General features: G+C 37.9%; 1 protein-coding gene across 2 annotated transcripts in view; it reads left to right on the top strand.

Moving 5' to 3' along the window:
- Positions 1 to 21,155, top strand: part of RCL1 (RNA terminal phosphate cyclase like 1) — a 228,680-nt gene that overhangs the window by 188,847 nt on the left and 18,678 nt on the right. The window contains exon 9 of one of the 2 annotated variants that reach the window (XM_061425378.1): positions 14,290 to 14,421. In XM_061425378.1, the coding sequence (XP_061281362.1) occupies positions 14,290 to 14,421 (132 nt within the window). Of the gene's footprint in view, positions 1 to 14,289; positions 14,640 to 21,155 lie in introns of those variants that run through there. The other variant, XM_061425379.1, reaches the window with a different exon arrangement.

Raw genomic sequence — 21,155 nt, 5'->3', positions numbered from 1 at the left:
GGAAAAAATGTAGGAAACCATGAGAGAGAAGGCAGTGATGCCAGGCAGGCAGGTAACCTCATCTAGGCCTGATGATTTTGTAGACAAGACCACTTCATAGGCTTTGTGGCCTCTTGTCAAGGGACCCCCGACCGCCCCATGGCAGCCCTGAAGGTAGGCAGCTGGAGAAATACACATTTTACCTTCAACCCCTTCCTTCCTTCCTCCCTCTGTTCTCCTGCCAGGGCTCTCAGGTGACCAAATCCAGGCAGAAAGCATACGGGCCAGCCTCTAGAGCACACGGAGGGTGAAGAGTAGCAGAGTGTACAAAAGGGCAAATAGAAGACTTAAGCTCAAATTCCTCCTCTGCACAGACTGTCTTAATCATTTTGTGTCGTCACCTCACTTGATCTCACAACAGTTTTATAGTGAAAGTACTCTTAATGCCCCCATTTTACTGATGTGGTTGAAGGATTAGTTGTATTGAATAACTTGCTCAGGATCACATAGCTAGTAAAGAGTGCAAGAATATAAAACTATCTATTCACCTCCATATCACTGTACAAGACTTCTTGGTGATCTCTTTTCATTGTGTTTTTGTTTTTTCTTAACTTTCATGTTGTTGAAGATTTTTCATTGTTCACACGTCTTGTTGACAACCACTGAAAAATCCCTCCGAGATCTAGTTTAGCAGTTTGTATACAAAACATGCTCGCTCAGTGTTTGTCCATTTTCTGTTTGACTTCTGGTTTGGGATGGCAGCAGAGGCAGGGAGCCCAGGTTTAAGAGTTGGGTCAGTGAGTTCTTTACTCACAGGAAAGCTGGTAAAAGAAGGCTCCTGACTCAAAATCCATGCTTCATCCTGCACAGGGGAAGGCCTGTCAAGACAAGACTCTCAGACACCCCAATGAGTAATTTTACAGAATTGTAGGCTTAGAAATGCCCTTAGAGGTCACCTACAACCTCTACCTAGCGTGTGGCTCCTCTTCAAGATTCAGTCCTCCTCCTTGTCCCTAGGGTTGTCTTCTGGGTAAACACATCAAGAGAGTGACTGACCAAGAGATTTAAGGAAGGGTCCATAGTTCCCTTGACTGATTCTTTTTTTTTTAATTAATTTATTTATTTGGCTGTGCCCAGTCTTAGTTGCTGTGCACAATGTGGTCTTTGATCTTCATTGCAGCATGCGGGATCTTTAGTTGTGACAAGTGGGATCTTTTATTTAGTTGTTGGATGTGGGATCTATTTCACTGACCAGGGATCAAACTCAGGCCCCATTCATTGGGAGTGGGGAGTCTTAGCCACTGGACTACTGGGGAAATCCCTTGAGTGATTCTTGTTTACTACCTAAGAATTTCTTTTCACTGCTGAACTTTGACAAACCTTGGTTTTGCCCACTGATCACATGGAGGTGGGTAATGCAACATATAATAATCTCTATAATCTCCTTGAAAATGTATAGGGCTTCCTGAAGAAAGTATCAAGTTGTGCTGTTGAAATAAGTAGGAACAAATGTAGACTCCCTTAGTTAACTTAGCTAAATCCCTGATATGTAAAAGTCAGGACAAGGAAGTGTGGGTTGGAATCTTTAAGTATGAGACAAAACATGAAAGATGATTCAGTTAGTGTATAATGTAATTTGAAAAGTGGAAATAGTGGGCTAGAGAAAAGCATTTACTTCTGGAAAGTGAAACAAAGAGATAAAAGCCAAATGATTAAAAAAAAAAAAAAAAGTCAAGCTCATTACTCACAGAAGTTGAAATCTTCCTTTTTAATTGGATTTTTAAATCGTTACTCCCCCAGAAAAACAGTTTTTCAGTTTGCAGTTCTCATAAAACTGCATAAGATATTTACACTATTAAATTTAATTTTATATATTTTAATATCATTTATATATCTATTTTTCTTCCAACTTCTATGTTTAGGGTTTTTTAAAATAGTCAAAGAGGCTAGTTTGAGTTTAAAACTTGGTTTCAGAGGGAGATTAGGTAGAGTAGAGGGAGTTTTGATGTTTGGATGTGGCTTTCTTGCTCAGCCTATTATAGGAACACAGGTGTTGTGGGCCTAGATTGTGTGTTTGCCGCGCCTGTTCTGTGGCCCCTGACTTCCCCTCGGCTACTTTCACCCAGGGTTTCCCCTTTCTGCTTCCTTGGCACCTTAGACATGCATCTGGATGGTGCTTGTGTAGGTCCTTGTACTCATACAGTACTTATAGAGGGTACTGTCGGGTAGAAAGCACATCTCATTGATCTCAGTAGCTGAATATGCCTGGCATATGTTAATAGTGAATGCTCAGCAAATGCTTGTTGAAAGAATGAATGGCTTTGTTGATTTTTGCTATGGTCTCTTTTGTTTCTTTTGCATTTACTTCTGCCCTAATTTTTAAGATTTCTTTCCTTCTACTAATCCTGGGGTTCTTCATTTCTTCCTTTTCTAGTTGATTAAGGTGTAGAGTTAGGTTATTTATTTGACTTTTTTCTTGTTTCTTGAGGTATGCCTGTATTGCTATGAACTTTCCCCTTAGGACTGCTTTTACAGTGTCCCACAGGTTTTGGGTTGTTGTGTTTTCATTTTCATTCATTTCTATGCAAATTTTGATTTCTTTTTTGATTTCTTCTGTGATTTGTTGGTTATTCAGCAGTGTGTTGTTCAGCCTCCATATGTTGGAATTTTTAGTAGTTTTTCTCCTGTAATTGAGATCTAATCTTACTGCATTGTGGTCAGAAAAGATGCTTGGAATGATTTCTATTTTTTTGAATTTACCAAGGCTAGATTTATGGCCCAGAATGTGATCTATCCTGGAGAAGGTTCCATGTGCACTTGAGAAAAAGGTGAAATTCATTGTTTTGGGATGAAATGTCCTATAGATATCAATTAGGTCTAACTGGTCTATTGTATCATTTAAAGTTTGTGTTTCCTTGTTAATTTTCTGTTTAGTTGATCTATCCATAGGTGTGAGTGGGGTATTAAAGTCTCCCACTATTATTGTGTTATTGTTAATTTCTCCTTTCATACTTGTTAGCATTTGTCTTACATACTGCGGTGCTCCCGTGTTGGGTGCATATATATTTATAATTGTTATATCTTCTTCTTGGATTGATCCTTTGATCATTATGTAGTGACCATCTTTGTCTCTTTTCACAGCCTTTGTTTTAAAGTCTATTTTATCTGATATGAGTATTGCTACTCCTGCTTTCTTTTGGTCCCTATTTGCATGGAAAATCTTTTTCCAGCCCTTCACTTTCAGTCTGTATGTGTCCCCTGTTTTGAGGTGGGTCTCTTGTAGACAACATATGTAGGGGTCTTGTTTTTGTATCCATTCAGCCAGTCTTTGTCTTTTGGTTGGGGCATTCAACCCATTTACTTTTAAGGTAATTACTGATAAGTATGATCCTGTTGCCATTTACTTTATTGTTTTGGGTTTGAATTTATACACCGTTTTTGTGTTTCCTGTCTAGAGAATATCCTTTAGTATTTGTTGGAGAGCTGGTTTGGTGGTGCAGAATTCTCTCAGCTTTTGCTTGTCTGAAAAGCTTTTAATTTCTCCTTCATACTTGAATGAGATCCTTGCTGGGTACAATAATCTGGGCTGTAGGTTATTTTCTTTCATCATTTTAAGTATGTCTTGCCTTCCCTCCTGGCTTGAAGAATTTCTATTGAAAGATCAGCTGTTATCCTTATGGGAATTCCCTTGTGTGTTATTTGTTGTTTTTCCCTTGCTGCTTTTAATATTTGTTCTTTGTGTTTGATCTTTGTTAATTTGATTAATATGTGTCTTGGGGTGTTTCGCCTTGGGTTTATCCTGTTTGGGACTCTCTGGGTTTCTTGGACTTGGGTGATTATTTCCTTCCCCATTTTAGGGAAGTTTTCAACTATTATCTCCTCAAGTATTTTCTCATGGTCTTTCTTTTTGTCTTCTTCTTCTGGGACCCCTATGACTTGAATGTTGTAGCGTTTAATATTGTCCTGGAGGTCTCTGAGATTGTCCTCATTTCTTTTAATTCGTTTTTCTTTTATCCTCTCTGATTCATTTATTTCTACCATTCTATCTTCTAATTCACTAATCCTATCTTCTGCCTCTGTTATTCTACTATTTGTTGCCTCCAGAGTGTTTTTAATTTCATTTATTGCATTATTCATTATATATTGACTTTTTTTTTTAATTTCTTCTAGGTCCTTGTTAAACCTTTCTTGCATCTTCTCAGTCCTTGTCTCCAGGCTATTTATCTGTGATTCCATTTTGATTTCAAGATTTTGGATCAATTTCACTATCATTATTCGGAATTCTTTATCAGGTAGATTCCCTATCTCTTCCTCTTTTGTTTGGTTTGGTGGGCATTTATCCTGTTCCTTTATCTGCTGGGTATTCCTCTGTCTCTTCATCTTGTTTAAATTGCTGATTTTGGGGTGTCCTTTCTGTATTCTGGCAGTTTGTGGAGTTCTCTTTATTGTGGCATTTCCTCACTGTGTGGGGGTTTGTACAGGTGGCTTGTCAAGGTTTCCTAGTTAGGGAAGCTTGTGTTGGTGTTCTGGTGGGTGGAGCTGTATTTCTTCTCTCTGGAGTGCAATGAAGTGTCCAGTAATGAGTTATGAGATGTCTATGGTTTTGGGGTGACTTTGGGCAGCCTGTATCTTGAAGCTCAGGGCTGTGTTCCTTTGTTTCTGGAGAATTTGCTTGGTATGTCTTGCCCTGAAGAAATAAATGCAAAAGAAACAAAAGAGACCATAGCAAAAATCAACAAAGCCAAAAGCTGGTTCTTTGAAAGGATAAGTAAAATTGACAAACCATTAGCCAGACTCATCAAGAAACAAAGGGAGAAAAATCAAATCAATAAAATTAGAAATGAAAATGGAGAGATCACAACAGACAACACAGAAATACAAAGGATCATAAGAGACTACTATCAACAATTATATGCCAATAAAATGGACAACGTGGAAGAAATGGACCAATTCTTAGAAAAGTACAACTTTCCAAAATTGGACCAGGAAGAAATAGAAAATCTTAACAGACCCATCACAAGCACGGAAATTGAAACTGTAATCAAAAATCTTCCAGCAAACAAAAGCCCAGGTCCAGACGGCTTCACAGCTGAATTCTACCAAAAATTTAGAGAAAAGCTAACACCTATCCTGCTCAAACTCTTCCAGAAAATTGCAGAGGAAGGTAAACTTCCAAACTCATTCTATGAAGCCACCATCACCCTAATACCAAAACCTGACAAAGATCCCACAGAAAAAGAAAACTACAGGCCAATATCACTGATGAACATAGATGCAAAAATCCTTAACAAAATTCTAGCAATCAGAATCCAACAACACATTAAAAAGATCATACACCATGACCTGGGCTTTATCCCAGGGATGCAAGGATTCTTCAATATCCACAAATCAATCAATGTAATACACCACATTAACAAATTGAAAAATAAAAACCATATGATTATCTCAATAGATGCAGAGAAAGCCTTTGACAAAATTCAACACCCATTTATGATAAAAACTCTCCAGAAAGCAGGAATAGAAGGAACATACCTCAACATAATAAAAGCTATATATGACAAACCCACAACAAACATTATCCTCAATGGTGAAAAATTGAAAGCATTTCCTCTAAAGTCAGGAACAAGACAAGGGTGCCCACTTTCACCATTACTATTCAACATAGTTTTGGAAGTTTTGGCCACAGCAATCAGAGCAGAAAAAGAAATAAAAGGAATCCAAATTGGAAAAGAAGAAGTAAAACTCTCACTATTTGCAGATGACATGATCCTCTACATAGAAAACCCTAAAGACTCCACCAGAAAATTACTAGAACTAATCAATGACTATAGTAAAGTTGCAGGATATAAAATCAACACAGAGAAATGCCTTGCATTCCTATACACTAATAATGAGAAAACAGAAAGAGAAATTAAGGAAACAATTCCATTCACCATTGCAACGGAAAGAATAAAATACTTAGGAATATATACCTAGAGAAACTAAAGACCTATATATAGAAAACTATAAAACACTGGTGAAAGAAATCAAAGAGGACACTAATAGATGGAGAAATATACCATGTTCATGGATTGGAAGAATGAATATAGTAAAAATGAGTATACTACCCAAAGCAATTTATAGATTCAATGCAATCCCTATCAAGTTACCAACAGTATTCTTCACAGAGCTAGAACAAATAATTTCACAATTTGTATGGAAATACAAAAAACCTCGAATAGCCAAAGCTATCTTGAGAAAGAAGAATGGAACTGGAGGAATCAACCTACCTGACTTCAGGCTCTACTACAAAGCCACGGTTATCAAGACAGTATGGTACTGGCACAAAGACAGAAATATAGATCAATGGAACAAAATAGAAAGCCCAGAGATAAATCCACGCACATATGGACACCTTATCTTTGACAAAGGAGGCAAGAATATACAATGGATTAAAGACAATCTCTTTAACAAGTGGTGCTGGGAAATCTGGTCAACCACTTGTAAAAGAATGAAACTAGAACACTTTCTAACACCATACACAAAAGTACACTCAAAATGGATTAAAGATCTCAACATAAGACCAGAAACTATAAAACTCCTAGAGGAGAACATAGGCAAAACACTCTCTGACATACATCACAGCAGGATCCTCTATGACCCACCTCCTAGAATATTGGAAATAAAAGCAAAAATAAACAAATGGGACCTAATTAAACTTAAAAGCTTCTGCACATCAAAGGAAACTATTAGCAAGGTGAAAAGGCAGCCTTCAGAATGGGAGAAAATAATAGCAAATGAAGCAACTGACAAACAACTAATCTCAAAAATATAGAAGCAACTCCTACAGCTCAACTCCAGAAAAATAAATGACCCAATCAAAAAATGGGCCAAAGAACTAAATAGACATTTCTCCAAAGAAGACATACAGATGGCTAACAAACACATGAAAAGATGCTCAACATCACTCATTATCAGAGAAATGCAAATCAAAACCACTATGAGGTACCATTTCACGCCAGTCAGAATGGCTGTGATCCAAAAGTCTACAAGCAATAAATGCTGGAGAGGGTGTGGAGAAAAGGGAACCCTCTTACACTGTTGGTGGGAATGCAAACTAGTACAGCCACTATGGAGAACAGCGTGGAGATTCCTTAAAAAACTGGAAATAGAACTGCCTTATGATCCAGCAATCCCACTGCTGGACATACACACTGAGGAAACCAGAAGGGAAAGAGACACGTGTACCCCAATGTTCATCGCAGCACTGTTTATAATAGCCAGGACATGGAAGCAACCTAGATGTCCATCAGCAGATGAATGGATAAGAAAGCAGTGGTACATATACACAATGGAGTATTACTCAGCCATTAAAAAGAATACATTTGAATCAGTTCTAATGAGGTGGATGAAACTGCAGCCTATTATACAGAGTGAAGTAAGCCAGAAAGAAAAACACCAATACACTATACTAATGCATATATATGGAATTTAGAAAGATGCTAACAATAACCCTGTGTACGAGACAGCAAAAGAGACACTGATGTATAGAACAGTCTTATGGACTCTGTTGCAGAGGGAGAGGGTGGGAAGATTTGGGAGAATGGCATTGAAACATGTATAATATCATGTATGAAATGAGTTGCCAGACCAGGTTCGATGCACGATACTGGATGCTTGGGGCTAGTGCACTGGGATGACCCAGAGGGATGGTATGGGGAGGAAGGAGGGAGGAGGGTTCAGGATGGGGAACACATGTATACCTGTGGCAGATTCATTTTGATATTTGGCAAAACTAATACAATTTTGTAAAGTTTAAAAATAAAATTAAATTTAAAATTAAAAAAAAAATGAATGGATTCTCTCATCTCCCTAATGAATCCTTCCTACATACAGAAGCTCCACAGTACCCTCTGCATGACTCAGGGGTGGAGGAGGTAGTTTCCTGAGTGAATCTGGGCCACTGCAAATTTTCTGCTACCTGTACCTATGCCTGAAATTTCTCCCTTTGTTTCTGTTTTCTTTGACTTAAGACAATAGAAGCTTTAGTCCCACTTAAAATGCATATGTCCTTGGACGAGGTAACTCTTTCAACTTGATGATAGTGTAAAGCTCATTCTAAACCCTATAATTTAGTGCAAGTCCATTGTGTCCCTCAGTTCTGGGAGAAGGTTTGTTAGAGGAGACACGAGAGATAGAATGAAGATACTGACAACATGAAGGAGGCAGCTGCAATATGGAGGGAAACGTCCAAATACTGTGTTGGCCAAAAAGTTTGTTTCGGTTTTTCTGTGTTATGGAACTTTTGGCCAACCCAATAATTTTGTGTCACCCTCACCAGACTGGTTTTTTATGTTTTTTCAAAGGGTTCTTTGGGTTTTGAGATAAGAAGAAAGTCCTAAAAGCATCTTCCTGTCCAGGTTTGGGCTTTGTAACAAAGGCCTTCTAAAGATAATGCCAGGGCCTTTGATGTCTAATTCTAGTTGAAAAGGAAAATAACATAAGGAATGACTCTAACCCTGGAAATTGCAGGTTAGTCAAGCGGGTAGTGGTATTAGAGTCTGCCAGTAATTTGAGAGACAGAAAGGCCTTTCTGGTAGCCCTTAAATTGTACAAAGTCAATGACAGTTACTTAATCTGCCTGCTTATAAGATCAGTGCTGGATAATGCCGTGACTTTTTGGTGGGAAATATGTAGAATCGTCTTCGTTTGTCTGGGACTGTCCCCATTTTAGCACTGAAAGTTCCGTGTCTTGGGAAACCCCCACTCTAGGGCTAACCACAGCATTCGGTCACCTTAAAGGACCCAAATGTGAAGGTGCATTATGGTCAAATATGAAGGTGCATAATTAATTTTAACATTAATACAGCTGCTAACTTGCTATCCAGTAACTGTGGGGAAAAGAAACACTTTAAAATAAGTAAACAAGTCACCCTATTTGGGAGGATGTTAGCTCTCCTATCTCATTTTGATAAGGTAATCTTATATCATCAGAGAACTCCCAAATGCGGCTGTAAAAATAACAGTTACATAATTATACTTCCCTGGTTTAAACCACTAATAAGACATTGCCAAATTTTAGCTGTGTGAAGATAAATGTTTTTCATCGGTGATGATGTTGCATTACACACAAAAAAAGGAGTTTTATTTTTCTGGTTTAGCGTACTTTAGTTTTAATTACAGGTACATCATTTTTCACCTCATTAACAGAACATGGTTTATTGTTACAGGATATCTTTCCAATGGACACCCATTGCTGTTGTTTACTGAAAGCACTATACTGTGTTATTTACTTTTAAAATAGCTTTAATCAGGCATCCTTTCATTTAATATTAAATGTACTTAAATATTAACTTTTAAGAGTTGGTTTCACTTATAGTGATCTAAATAGATCTAAATGTAGAGAGAAGATAGAGAGGGGAGAGAGAGCCTCAGATGGCTGCTGCCTTCTAATGCCTGAAGTGCTACATTTGTTATTATATGAATATAGAGACAGTAAGACTCTTCAGGAACCAAGCAATAATATCCACCAAAGCCATGCATTAAAAAACATTAAAACACATTACTAAACAACTCTTAAGAAGAAAATGGAAATTACAAAATATGTAAAGATAAATGGACACAGAAGCATTACTTTATAAAGTCTGTGGTTTACATTAATCATCAAATTGCTACCCAGAATGAAATGTGTAGCCTTACATTATAGAAAATAAGGATGTTGAAAATAAGCACACTTTCAAATCAAAATTTAACCCCTCAGTCCAGCAATCAATCAAACAAAAATAGGAAAATGAACATGAAAGAGAATGGAAAAATACAAAAAGTGTAACGGTAGGAAATAATGCAATAGAAAATGATAGAAGCAGTGAACTTGAGAAAGTTCTCCTTTTACATTGGGATCTCAACTGCCTATTCTCTGATTTGGATACTTATTTTCCAGCCCAAGGAATAAGTGTTATGGACATTGAATTAACAGACAGAAGAGCAGGAAATCTGTGATTACTTCTGTCTGGGATACTGCCGAGGGGAGAAGAAGAAATAACATTTACAAAGATATATGTCAAACATTATGGTAGGCAGGTTATGTACATTTTGTATTTTAATAATATATCTTCCTCATTTACAGATAAGAATATTGAAGCACAGAGTGGCTTAATAATTTCTTAATTATTGACCAGACAGTAAGTCCTGGTGCTTAAGTTTGAATTCTAGAAGGGTTATTTTTTGACATTTAATTTACCATGTGTTGTCAGTTAAAGATATCACCGGTTTTAGAAACACGTTGTTTTGAAAACTCATATCTGCCTAGGAAGGCCATGGGGGTATCATTCACATTTTAGAGTGAAATGGTTTTAACAAATTACTTTCTTTTCAACATTTAGCTGAGGTTAGCTGTATTAAAAGAATGGGACGTCTGAAATGGTTGGAGACAGAGGAGTGATGTAGTAGAAGTGGTCCTGCTTGGAGGCTGAGGTCTGGACGAGACTGGAAGCAAACGTGCAGAAAGGGAAGTGGGAAATTGCCAACGATAAAGTCTGACTATTTCAAAATTCTGGCTAGGGTCAGCCCCACCCACAAGAAGAGCAAGACAGGTTCTTCCTCTTTCCTTCTCTTGTACAAATCAGTCCCTATTCCTGGGACCAAGAGGTCCAGGTCCAAGGGCTGCTCTATGGAAAACAGAGTCACAGGAGCTTTAGAAGCTATGCATGCTGCTCCCCAACAGGCCTCCCCTATACCTATACAGTACCCCAAACTATTCCTGACATCCTTGCTGGAGGAGAGTGATAGAAACTTGCTCCTCGGAGGACAGCTCATAACCAATTCGAACTTGAGCTAATTGTTAGAAAAGCCTTCCTATCACCAGCAAAAGTCTTGTCTCCCTTCAGCTTCCCCTTATTGGTCCTACTTCTGTCCTCTGAAATTACCCAGTCTGTGTGATATTTGTTCAGATGGAATTTGATCTGTCATGCAGTGTTGTTTTTGGCTGATTTGCTAAGTTGATTAGATTCCTCTACAAACTCAAAGCTTTTGGATCAAGGTAAATCTGGTAAAAATGTTCTAGCAATTATTTTTCAGAAAGACTGCCACAGTTTTCTTAAAATAAGGATGCTCCCAATTTACAGATTCATAATGTGAGAACAGTCTTATGTGCAAATCCATAGACGAACCCACATAAAGCATTCACATAAAAAAGAAGCAATCAGTATATTTTTCCTGTTGATTGGCACTATGTGAAACCTACTTCTGTTCATTTGTGGTAAAGTAACTGGATATTGAGAAGAGGAACTGATCTAATTAATCAACTTGGGAACATGTTCCACTTTTAAATGAACAGTTGATAATGAAGTACCTTTTTACTTCTGTTTGTTTAGCTACAAAACAAAGCAACACTCATAATAATATTTAACATTTGCTGCTTCAGTACTCTTGCCTGGAAAATCCCATGGACGGAGGAGCCTGGTAGGCTGCAGTCCATGAGGTCGCTAGAGTTGGACACGACTGAGTGGCTTCACTTTGACTTTTCACTCTCATGCATTGGAGAAGGAAATGGTAACCCATTCCAGTACTTTTGCCTGGAGAATCCCATGGACGGAGGAGCCTGGTAGGCTGCAGTCCATGAGGTCGCTAGAGTCAGACACGACTGAGCGACTTCACTTTCACTTTTCACTTTGATGCATTGGAGAAGGAAATGGCAACCCACTCCAGTGTTCTTGCCTGGAGAGTCCCAGGGACGGCCGAGCCTGGTGGGCTGCCGTCTATGGGGTCGCATAGAGTCGGACACGACTGAAGCGACTTAGCAGCAGCAGCAGCAGCAGAAAAGAGTAAAAGTAGTACTCTCATTAATTACCTTTGGTTTCATAAAAGTCTTCTAGAAATCAATTGATTTAAAAATATCATATCCTTTGTCCCAGTAGGATCTTCTGGAAAATTATGCCAAGGAAATAATCAAAAGATTTAAAAATATGTGATAAAAATATGCAATTTGTTAAAATTATTTGTAATGGTGAAAAATTGTTCACAGCATAAAAATCCAACAGTAGGAAATGGTTAATTTGATTAGGGCTGAGTGGGAGATTAGGCAGCCATTTCATATAAGGATTATGAAAAAAACAACACTGTGTGTAATCCAGATGGTCCTAGAGGAAAAATGTTAGGTAAGTCACTGGGGTGGAAGCAGAAACACGGTGCAACAAAAAACATCTACCTCTACTTCACTGACTATGCTAAAGCCTTTGACTGTGTGGATCACAACAAACTGTGGAAAATTTTTCAAGAGATGGTAATATCAGACCACCTCACCTGCCTCCTGAGAAACCTGTAGGCCAGTCAAGAAGCAACAGATAGAACCAAACATGGAACAACGGACTGGGAATTGGGAAGGGAGTATATCAAGGCTGTATATCGACACCCTGCTTATTTGACTTATATGTAAAGTACATCAAACAAAATGCCAGGCTGGATGAAGCACAAGTTGGAATCAAAATTGCAAGAAGAAATATCAGTAACCTCAGATGTGCAGATGACACCACCCTTATGGCAGAAAGCAAAGAAGAACTAAAGAGCCTCTTGAAAGTAAAAAAGGAGAGTGAAAAAGCTGGCTTAAAACTCGACATTCAAGAAATGAAGATCATGGCCTCTGGTCCCATCACTTCATGGCAAATAGGTGGGGACACAATGGAAACAGTGAGAGAGTTTATTTTATTGGGCTCCAAAATCACTGCAGATAGTGACTGCAACCATGAAATTAAAAGATGCTTGCTCCTTGAAAGAAAAGCTATGACCAACCTAGACAGAGTATTAAAAAGAAGAGCCGTTACTTTGCTAATGAAGGTCTGTCTAGTCAAAGCTATTTCTGTTTCCAGGAGTCATGTATGGATGTGAAAGTTGGACCATAAAGAAGGCTGACGGCTGAAGAATTATTGCTTTTGTACTGTGGTGTTGGAGAAGACTCTTGGGAGTTTCTTGGACTGCAAGGAGATCACATCAGTCAATCCTAAAGGAAATCAAGCCTGAATATTCATTGAAAGGTCTGATGCTGAAGCTGAAGCTCCAATACTCCAATACTTGGCCACCTGATGTGAAAAGCAGACTCATTAGAAAAGACCCCGATGCTGGTAAAGATTGAAGGCAGGAGAAAGGGACAACAGAGGATAAGATGGTTGGATGGCATCACCAACTCAATGGACATGTTTGAGCAAGCTCCAGGAGATGATGAAGGACAGGGAAGCCTGGCATACTGCAGTCCATGGGATCGCAAGGAGTTGGACATGACTGAGCAACTGAACAACACTAGCCATATAAAAAATTATTTTATAGCCATATTAAAAAATTCTTGCAGTATATATAATAAAAATCATGTATACAAAGAAATACACTGAAATTATGATAGGAAGATGAGAGGAGAATTTTATAGTTAATCAAGATAATAACAAAATGCTTTATTTTTAAACCAAAAAGTACTATATAAATTAATTTTTATCTGGACTGTTGCCAAGAATTGCATCACTAACTGCAACTAGCAGAAATGTATAACTATTATTATGATCTTTTGGGGAATGTGTCAAGAATGTACATGTAAAAATGTGTCTCTGAAAATAAACATCTCAGTATATACCCTACCCTTTATTCCTTTCTGTGCTGCTCCTCTAACAAAACCGGAGAGAGACCACGATAAACCCCCTCCCCAGTCTCCAAGATTCCCTGCTTACTGCACTGTGCTCTGGGTGAAAACATACTAATGTGGCTAGCTACAAATGAAACAGGAGAAAGGAGGAAATGCTGGCAGAGTAAAACACTCCAGGTCCTCTGAAACCCAGAGGAAAAGTCACAGTTTGGACTACGTTGCTGATTCTTTGGCCAGTGGAGTGGAAGGCAGATTGCAATCTTGGTTAGATATAAATCTTCTTTCTGCTCTTGTTATTTCTGTTGGACTCTTACGGAAGCTAAGATTTTTGCACATTTTGGTTGACTATTCTGTTTCTCTTCTCCAGTTTTCTTATGGAAGTTTATCTAGTGTTTCCAGCTTGTCTGGGCTCCCCATTGGTAGTAGCAAGAAACAGTAATTATTGGGATGTGCTTGATTATTTGAGTCTCCAAAGCTCCTGGTCATTTCAGATTGTGGGACTAAGAGTTAATGTAAGGATTGATTCTGTCGGTCAGTTTTCAAATAGGTGTATGCCACTGAGCACACCAAAATATGGCATATTTTTATCAGCTGTTGTTACACTAAAGCTAAGTAACATTTTCACAACTCAGTGGCTCATAAAAAACAAGAATTAGTTTTCCTTGATCATGGTTCATAGATGAGCTAGCACTGCCTTGTTTTTGCAGGTCACCTAGACCGGCCAAGGTCAACTGTGCTGCATGTGTTCTCAAAATCCCGTTAGCTACACAAGGTATCAATGCATTCTTTTCCTGTTGGATCACCAAGCAGAAGAGGCCAAGTCAAACCACTCACGTAAGGTTTGTACTCATATTTGCTGTTATTCAGTTGGCCGAAGCAAGTCACATACATGACTATACCCAACGTCAGTGGTTTCGGGAATTAACTCTCATTAGATTTTCATGAGGCAGAGGGAGGGGGTGAAGAATCCAGAACAATGATCTAATTTGCTATAAGGAACAGCATGTAAACAGATTAATTCAAATGCTTCAAAAGAGAATCCTACTGACTTCTAGAATAAACAGTATTATTTGCATGTGTGAAAAATATTCTATTTTTCTAATTAGACTAATGAAAACAATAAAATATCTCAGTTATGTGTCATATTTCTTTTAAAGAACATACAATATCACTAATGATAATTCCTGATTATGACTATGCTGGGTGTCTGGCCAAGTAAGAATTGATCCCATTGTAGGTCAGTTTCTGATTTTGGATTTTACACACACACGCTCACATGAACACACCACTTGTTTTTAGGAGCTTGTAATCAGTGAGTAAAATGTGCCCTGAAAGGAAATCAGTTAGTAAGAACTGCTATTTGGTAAGAAAAGGTGACTCAAGAAAAGAAGTTCCTTGTGGTTTTGAACTGTACTATGTTGTCGATCTCCACAAAAATAAGCCTTCGTTTAAAAAAGAAATTGATTTAAGGCAAAAGTTTCGAAGCAGAGGTTTCTATTTTTTCAAAATGAAAAAACTTCTCAGGAAATTTTGTATTTGTTTTAATGTAACAAGCAAAGGCAAGGGATAAGTAAAATCTGAGTTCAAGCTAGACAGATTTGCAAAACCTTTAAGCTGTAGGAAAGAAGAGCCAATAGCTCAGAGAACAAGCAAGTAACAGATTTAAAGAAAACTAGTTAGGAAAAATTTTCAATTTTTACATTAATAGGGGCCTTTCTCCACATTTTTCCTGTTTTTAAGATTCAGCTTAAGAGATGTATAGATATGAGGGATTAGAGAGTTAGTCAATAACAGAGAAAGATGGGGTAATTTCAATTACAGAAATTTTAACTAGCTTTGTCTGGATGGACAAAAGGGATGCTACAGCACAAGTTTGACATTTCTTGTCCTAGCTTAGTGGAATTCTTCCTGAAAATGAAATTGTTTCTTCAAAACACATCTAGTTGCCTTTTTCCAAAGAAAAAGGAAATTACACATTCTGATTAATCATCAATTATTCTTTTTTTTATTTTATTTTTAAACTTTACAATATTGTATTAGTTTTGCCAAATATCAAAATGAATCTGCCACAGGTATACATGTGTTCCCCATCCTGAACCCTCCTCCCTCCTCCCTCCCCATACCATCCCTCTGGGTCTTCCCAGTGCACCAGCCCCAAGCATCCAGTATCGTGCATTGAACCTGGACTGGCAACTCGTTTCATACATGATATTATACATGTTTCAATGCCATTCTCCCAAATCTTCCCACCCTCTCCCTCTGCAACAGAGTCCATAAGACTGTTCTATACATCAATGTCTCTTTTGCTGTCTCGTACACAGGGTTATTGTTACCATCTTTCTAAATTCCATATATATATGCGTTAGTATAGTGTATTGGTGTTTTTCTTTCTGGCTTACTTCACTCTGTGTAATAGGCTCCAATTATTCTTACTTAATGAAGAAATCACAATTTTCAACACTCTCACTACTTGACTCTCTGGAAGCAATCAAGTGAGGCAAGATCGCTGTAGCCTTAAGGGCTTCTTTTTCCTGAACAGACAAAACTAGAGTAATTTAGTGAATAATAACAATCATTTTTTATAATCAGAAGGACTGCAGGATTTAATTAATTCTTGGACTAATGCATAAAGTAATATTTATGCTTTTCTAAAGGCCAGTAACTTGCCTGGAAAATCCCATGGACGGAGGAGCCTGGAAGGCTGCAGTCCATGGGGTCACCAAGAGTCGGACATGACTGAGTAACTTCACTTTCACTTTTCACTTGCATGCATTGGAGAAGGAAATGGCAACCCACTCCAGTGTTCTTGCCTGGGGAATCCCAGGGACAGGGGAGCCTGGTGGGCTACCGTCTATGGGGTCGCACAGAATCGGACACGACTGAAGCACCTTAGCAGCAGCAGCAGCAGCAGCAGCAAAGGCCAGTAAAAAGGTCAGTTTTCATTCCAATCCCAAAGAAAGGCAATGCCAAAGAGTGCTCAAACTACTACACAATTGCACTCATCTCACACGCTAGTAAAATAATGCTTAAAATTCTCCAAGCCAGGCTTCAGCAATACATGAACCATGAACTTCCAGATGTTCAAGCTGGTTTAGAAAAGGCAGAAGAACCACAGATCAAATTGCCAACATCTGCTGGATCATGGAAAAAGCAAGAGAGTTCCAGAAAAACATCTATTTCTGCTTTATTGACTATGCCAAAGCCTTTGACTGTGTGGATCACAATAAACAGTGGAAAATTCTGAAAGAGATGGGAATACCAGACCACCTGACCTGCCTCTTGAGAAACCTATATGCAGGTCAGGAAGCAACAGTTAGAACTGGACATGGAACAGCAGTCTGGTTCCAAATAGGAAAAGGAGTACATCAAGGCTGTATCTTGTCATCCTGCTTATTTAACTTATATGCAGAGTACATCATGAGAAACGCCAGGCTGGAAGAAGCACAAGCTGGAATCAAGATTGCCGGGAGAAATATCAATAACCTCAGATGTGCAGATGACACCACCCTTATGGCAGAAAGTGAAGAGGAACTAAAAAACCTCTTGATGAAAGTGAAAGAGGAGACTGAAAAAGTTGGCTTAAAGCTCAACATTCAGAAAACTAAGATCATGGCCTCTGGTCCCATCACTTCATGGGAAATAGACGGGGAAACCATGGAAACAGTGTCAGACTTTATTTCTTGGGGCTCCAAAATCACTGCAGATGGTGATTGCAGCCATGAAATTAAAAGACCCTTACTCCTTGGAAGGAAAGTTATGACCAACCTAGATAACATATTCAAAACCAGAGACGTTACTTTACTAGTCCATCTAGTTAAGGCTATGGTTTTTCCAGTGGTCATGTATGGATGTGAAAGTTGGACTGTGAAGAAAGCTGAGCACTGAAGAATTGATGCTTTTGAACTGTGGTGTGGAGAAGACTCTTGAGAGTCCCTTGGACTGCAAGGAGATCCAACCAGTCTATCCTAAAGGAGATCAGCCCTGGGTGTTCTTTGGAAGGACTGATGCTAAAGCTGAAACTCCAGTACTTTGGGCACCTCATGCGAAGAGTTGACTCATTGGAAAAGACTCTAATGCTGGGAGGGATTGGGGGCAGGAGGAGAAGGGGATGACAGAGGATGAGATGGCTGGATGGCATCACTGACTCGATGGACATGAGTTGGGTGAACTCCGGGAGTTGGTGATGGACAGGGAGGCCTGGCGTGCTGCAATTCATGTGGTCGAAAAGATTGGACATGACTGAGAGACTGAACTGAAACTGAAAGTCCAGTATTCAACATGAACCAAAAGAGGAAAATGTTTTAATACCATCTCAGCAGAATTGTATAACTTTATTTTTTCAAAGTGTCTTTATATCCATCATTTTATTTCATAATATATTGTAAAGGGAGTCAGGCATTTAATAGCATTTTAAAGATATCTCTAATAGGTCATATTTTCTCAGTAAAGTGGTAACCACCTAGTAATACCTATGCTATAATTAGAATGTGAAGCTCTTGAGGACATCTAAACGCTGAGTTCTGAAATTCATATAATGCCCTATGTTTGCTCAAAGAAAATGTGCTTCAAGTAATTTATCCTTATTAAAATGATTTGACCCTGTGACAAGAAAGTTCATCTTCTTATGTCTTTAACATTTAAAATGGATTAATTTTTTAACTAGAAAGCTGTATTCCACTGATTAGTATAAGATGAAAAAAAGTGCCTATTTGATTCTGCCTCATTGAAATGTAGGAAGTTTTTAAAAAATATAAAGTGTACTTTATGTTTAAGATTAATATGCAGCATTTTAAATAACTTGAAAAGTCTTTTAAAATTTAAACATCTGAATTCAATATGTTTTCTATCAGGCTTTTTTATGCAAAGCTTTATTCCAACATTTTATTAGGAAATTTGTTAAATATACTGGAAAATGGAAACATCTACACAGTGAATTATATATACTCATCAACTAAATTCCACAATTATCAATTAATTTACTTTTTTGCATATTTACCCAACCATTTATTTATTGACTCTTCCATCTATCAATCCATCTATTTTTTGATGCATTTCAAAGTTGTAAACATCATTGTACTTCATCTAGTATTTAAGCATATATATTATTACTTAGAGTTCAGTATTTATTATGCTGTTTTTTGCATATAGGGAATGAATAATCTTAAGTGTACCACTCAATGAATTTTGACAAATGCATATGCTTGGATAACCTAAACTACCAAAATATAAAATGTTCCTATCTCCCCAGCCAGTTTACTTATGCTTCTTCCCAGTTCCCTGTACCCATCTCTCAGAAGGTCACCACTAGTATGGTTTTCACCTCAGCTTAGTTTAGTAGCAGTATGTAACTATTTCAATTATAACACATGTTCACTGGTATTTGGTGTTAACAGTCTTTTTATTTTAGCCACTCTTATGCATTTATAGCAGTATTTCATTGACGAATGATTTTGAGCACTTATTCATATATTTATGCTATTCCTATATCTTCTTTTGTGAAATCTCAGTTTAAATATTTTGCTTATTTTTTGGGGGGCAGGGGAGGTAAACAGTCTTTATTTCACCAGCAAATGAATTTAGGTCATCTCAGGTTTAGTAATGAAACGGATTATAAGAAAACATATTTGCCCTCAGATTTTTTTAATTGTAAAATTAAAAAAAAAGGGATTGTGGACACACACACATATATATATACATAGGCCTTAGAAATTTATGTAAGTATAAATAGATATCTTTGTTGTTGTTATTTAGTCACTAAGTCGTGTCTGTTTGTGACCCCATGAACTGTAGCCTGCTAGACTTGTCTGTCCATGGGATTTCCCAGGCAAGAATACTGGAGTGGGTTGCCATTTCCTTCTCCATCTTTTGCTCATTTTTAATTGGATTGTTTGCCCTTTTAAAATTGAGTAGTGTATGTACCCCAGTGTTCATTGCAGTACTATTTACAATAGCTAGGACATGGAAGGGAGAAGGAGATGGCAACCCACTCCAGTGTTCTTGCCTGGAGAATCCCATGGACAGAGAAGCCTGGTAGGCTGCAGTCCATGGGGTCACACAGAGTCAGACACGACTGAAGCAACTTAGCAGCAGCAGCAGCAGCAGCAGGACACGGAAGCAACCTAGATGCCCATCAAAAGATGAATGGATAAAGAAGAGGTGGTACATGTACGCAATGGACTATTAGCCGTAAAAGGAACAAATTTGAGTCTGTTCTAGTGAGGTGGATGATCCTAGAACCTGTTCTGCAGAGTGAAGTAAGAAAGAGAAAAACAAATGTTGTACGTTAATGCATATATATGAAATCTAGAAACATGGTACTGGTACCTATTTGCAGGGTGGAAATAGAGACATAGAGAATAGACTTGTGGCCATAGTGGGGGAAGGAGAAGGTGGGACAAATTAAGAGAGTGCCATTGAAACATATGCACTACCGTAAGTAAAACAGACAGCCAGTGGGTAGTTGCTGTATAACACCGAGAGCTCAACCTGGTACTCTGTGACAACCTAAAGGGGAAGCAGGGGTGAGGGTGGGAGGGAGGTTCAAGAGGAAAAGAACACATGTGTATACTATGGCTTATTCATGTTGTTGTATGGAGAAACCAACACAACAGTGTAAAGAACTTATTCTCCAATTAAAATAAAATAAATACTCACTTGTAGGATTTTATTTATTTTGGATAACAGTCTTTTGTCAAATGTATGATTTGCAAATTTTTTTCTCCTGTGTATGTATCTTGCCTATTCATTTTCTTAGCAGTGGCTTTTGATGCAGAATATTGGTTTACCAATTTATGCAGATCTTTAAAATAGTGACACATTTGGTTATACAATATTTTTAAATGACTCTTACTAATAACATTATCAATCTTATCAGAAAAGGTTGTAAGTATTGAAAAGCTATCAAGCTAATGATGCTGGAAGATACAAGGGCTCCAAAATTCAAGAAAATGTCTGCCATTACCCAATTATGAATAACAGCAGTTTATCAGTCATTCTTACAAGTAAAAATGGTGCTCTGTGAAGACGTTGGCTTGTTCAGCTTACAACTCAAACAATCACTCAAGTGTCTTTTTCTTAAGAAAACCATCATACTTAAGTATGCAGCAGAAATACTTTATGTTTACTTCTGATTTCATCACATTACAAAGATGTATACTAAACGTCTCAATTAAAAAGTGAGTATAAGACCTGAATAGAAATCCCTCACTAAAGACATACAGATGGTAAGTAAGTTATATAAAAATACATTAAACATCATCTATCATTAGGAAAATATGAAATATCACCACACACCTATTATAATGACTAATCCAAAATGCTAACAATATCAAGTATTGGTGAGGCTATGAAGCAACAGGAACTCTCATTCCTTGCTGGAGTAATCCAAAATGTTAAAGCCACTTTGGAAGACAGTATGGCATTTTCTCACACATCTCAACATAGTATTACATTCAGTCCAGTAATCACACCCCTTGATATTTACACAAATAAATTGAACTTATTTCCATGTGCAAATCTGCACACAAATGTTTATAGTACCTTATTCATAATTGTCAAAACTTGGATGCGACCA

The sequence above is a fragment of the Bos javanicus genome, chromosome 8 (assembly GCF_032452875.1).
Source record: "Bos javanicus breed banteng chromosome 8, ARS-OSU_banteng_1.0, whole genome shotgun sequence".
NCBI lineage: Eukaryota > Metazoa > Chordata > Mammalia > Artiodactyla > Bovidae > Bos > Bos javanicus.
This window is presented reverse-complemented; position numbering and strand designations above follow the sequence as displayed.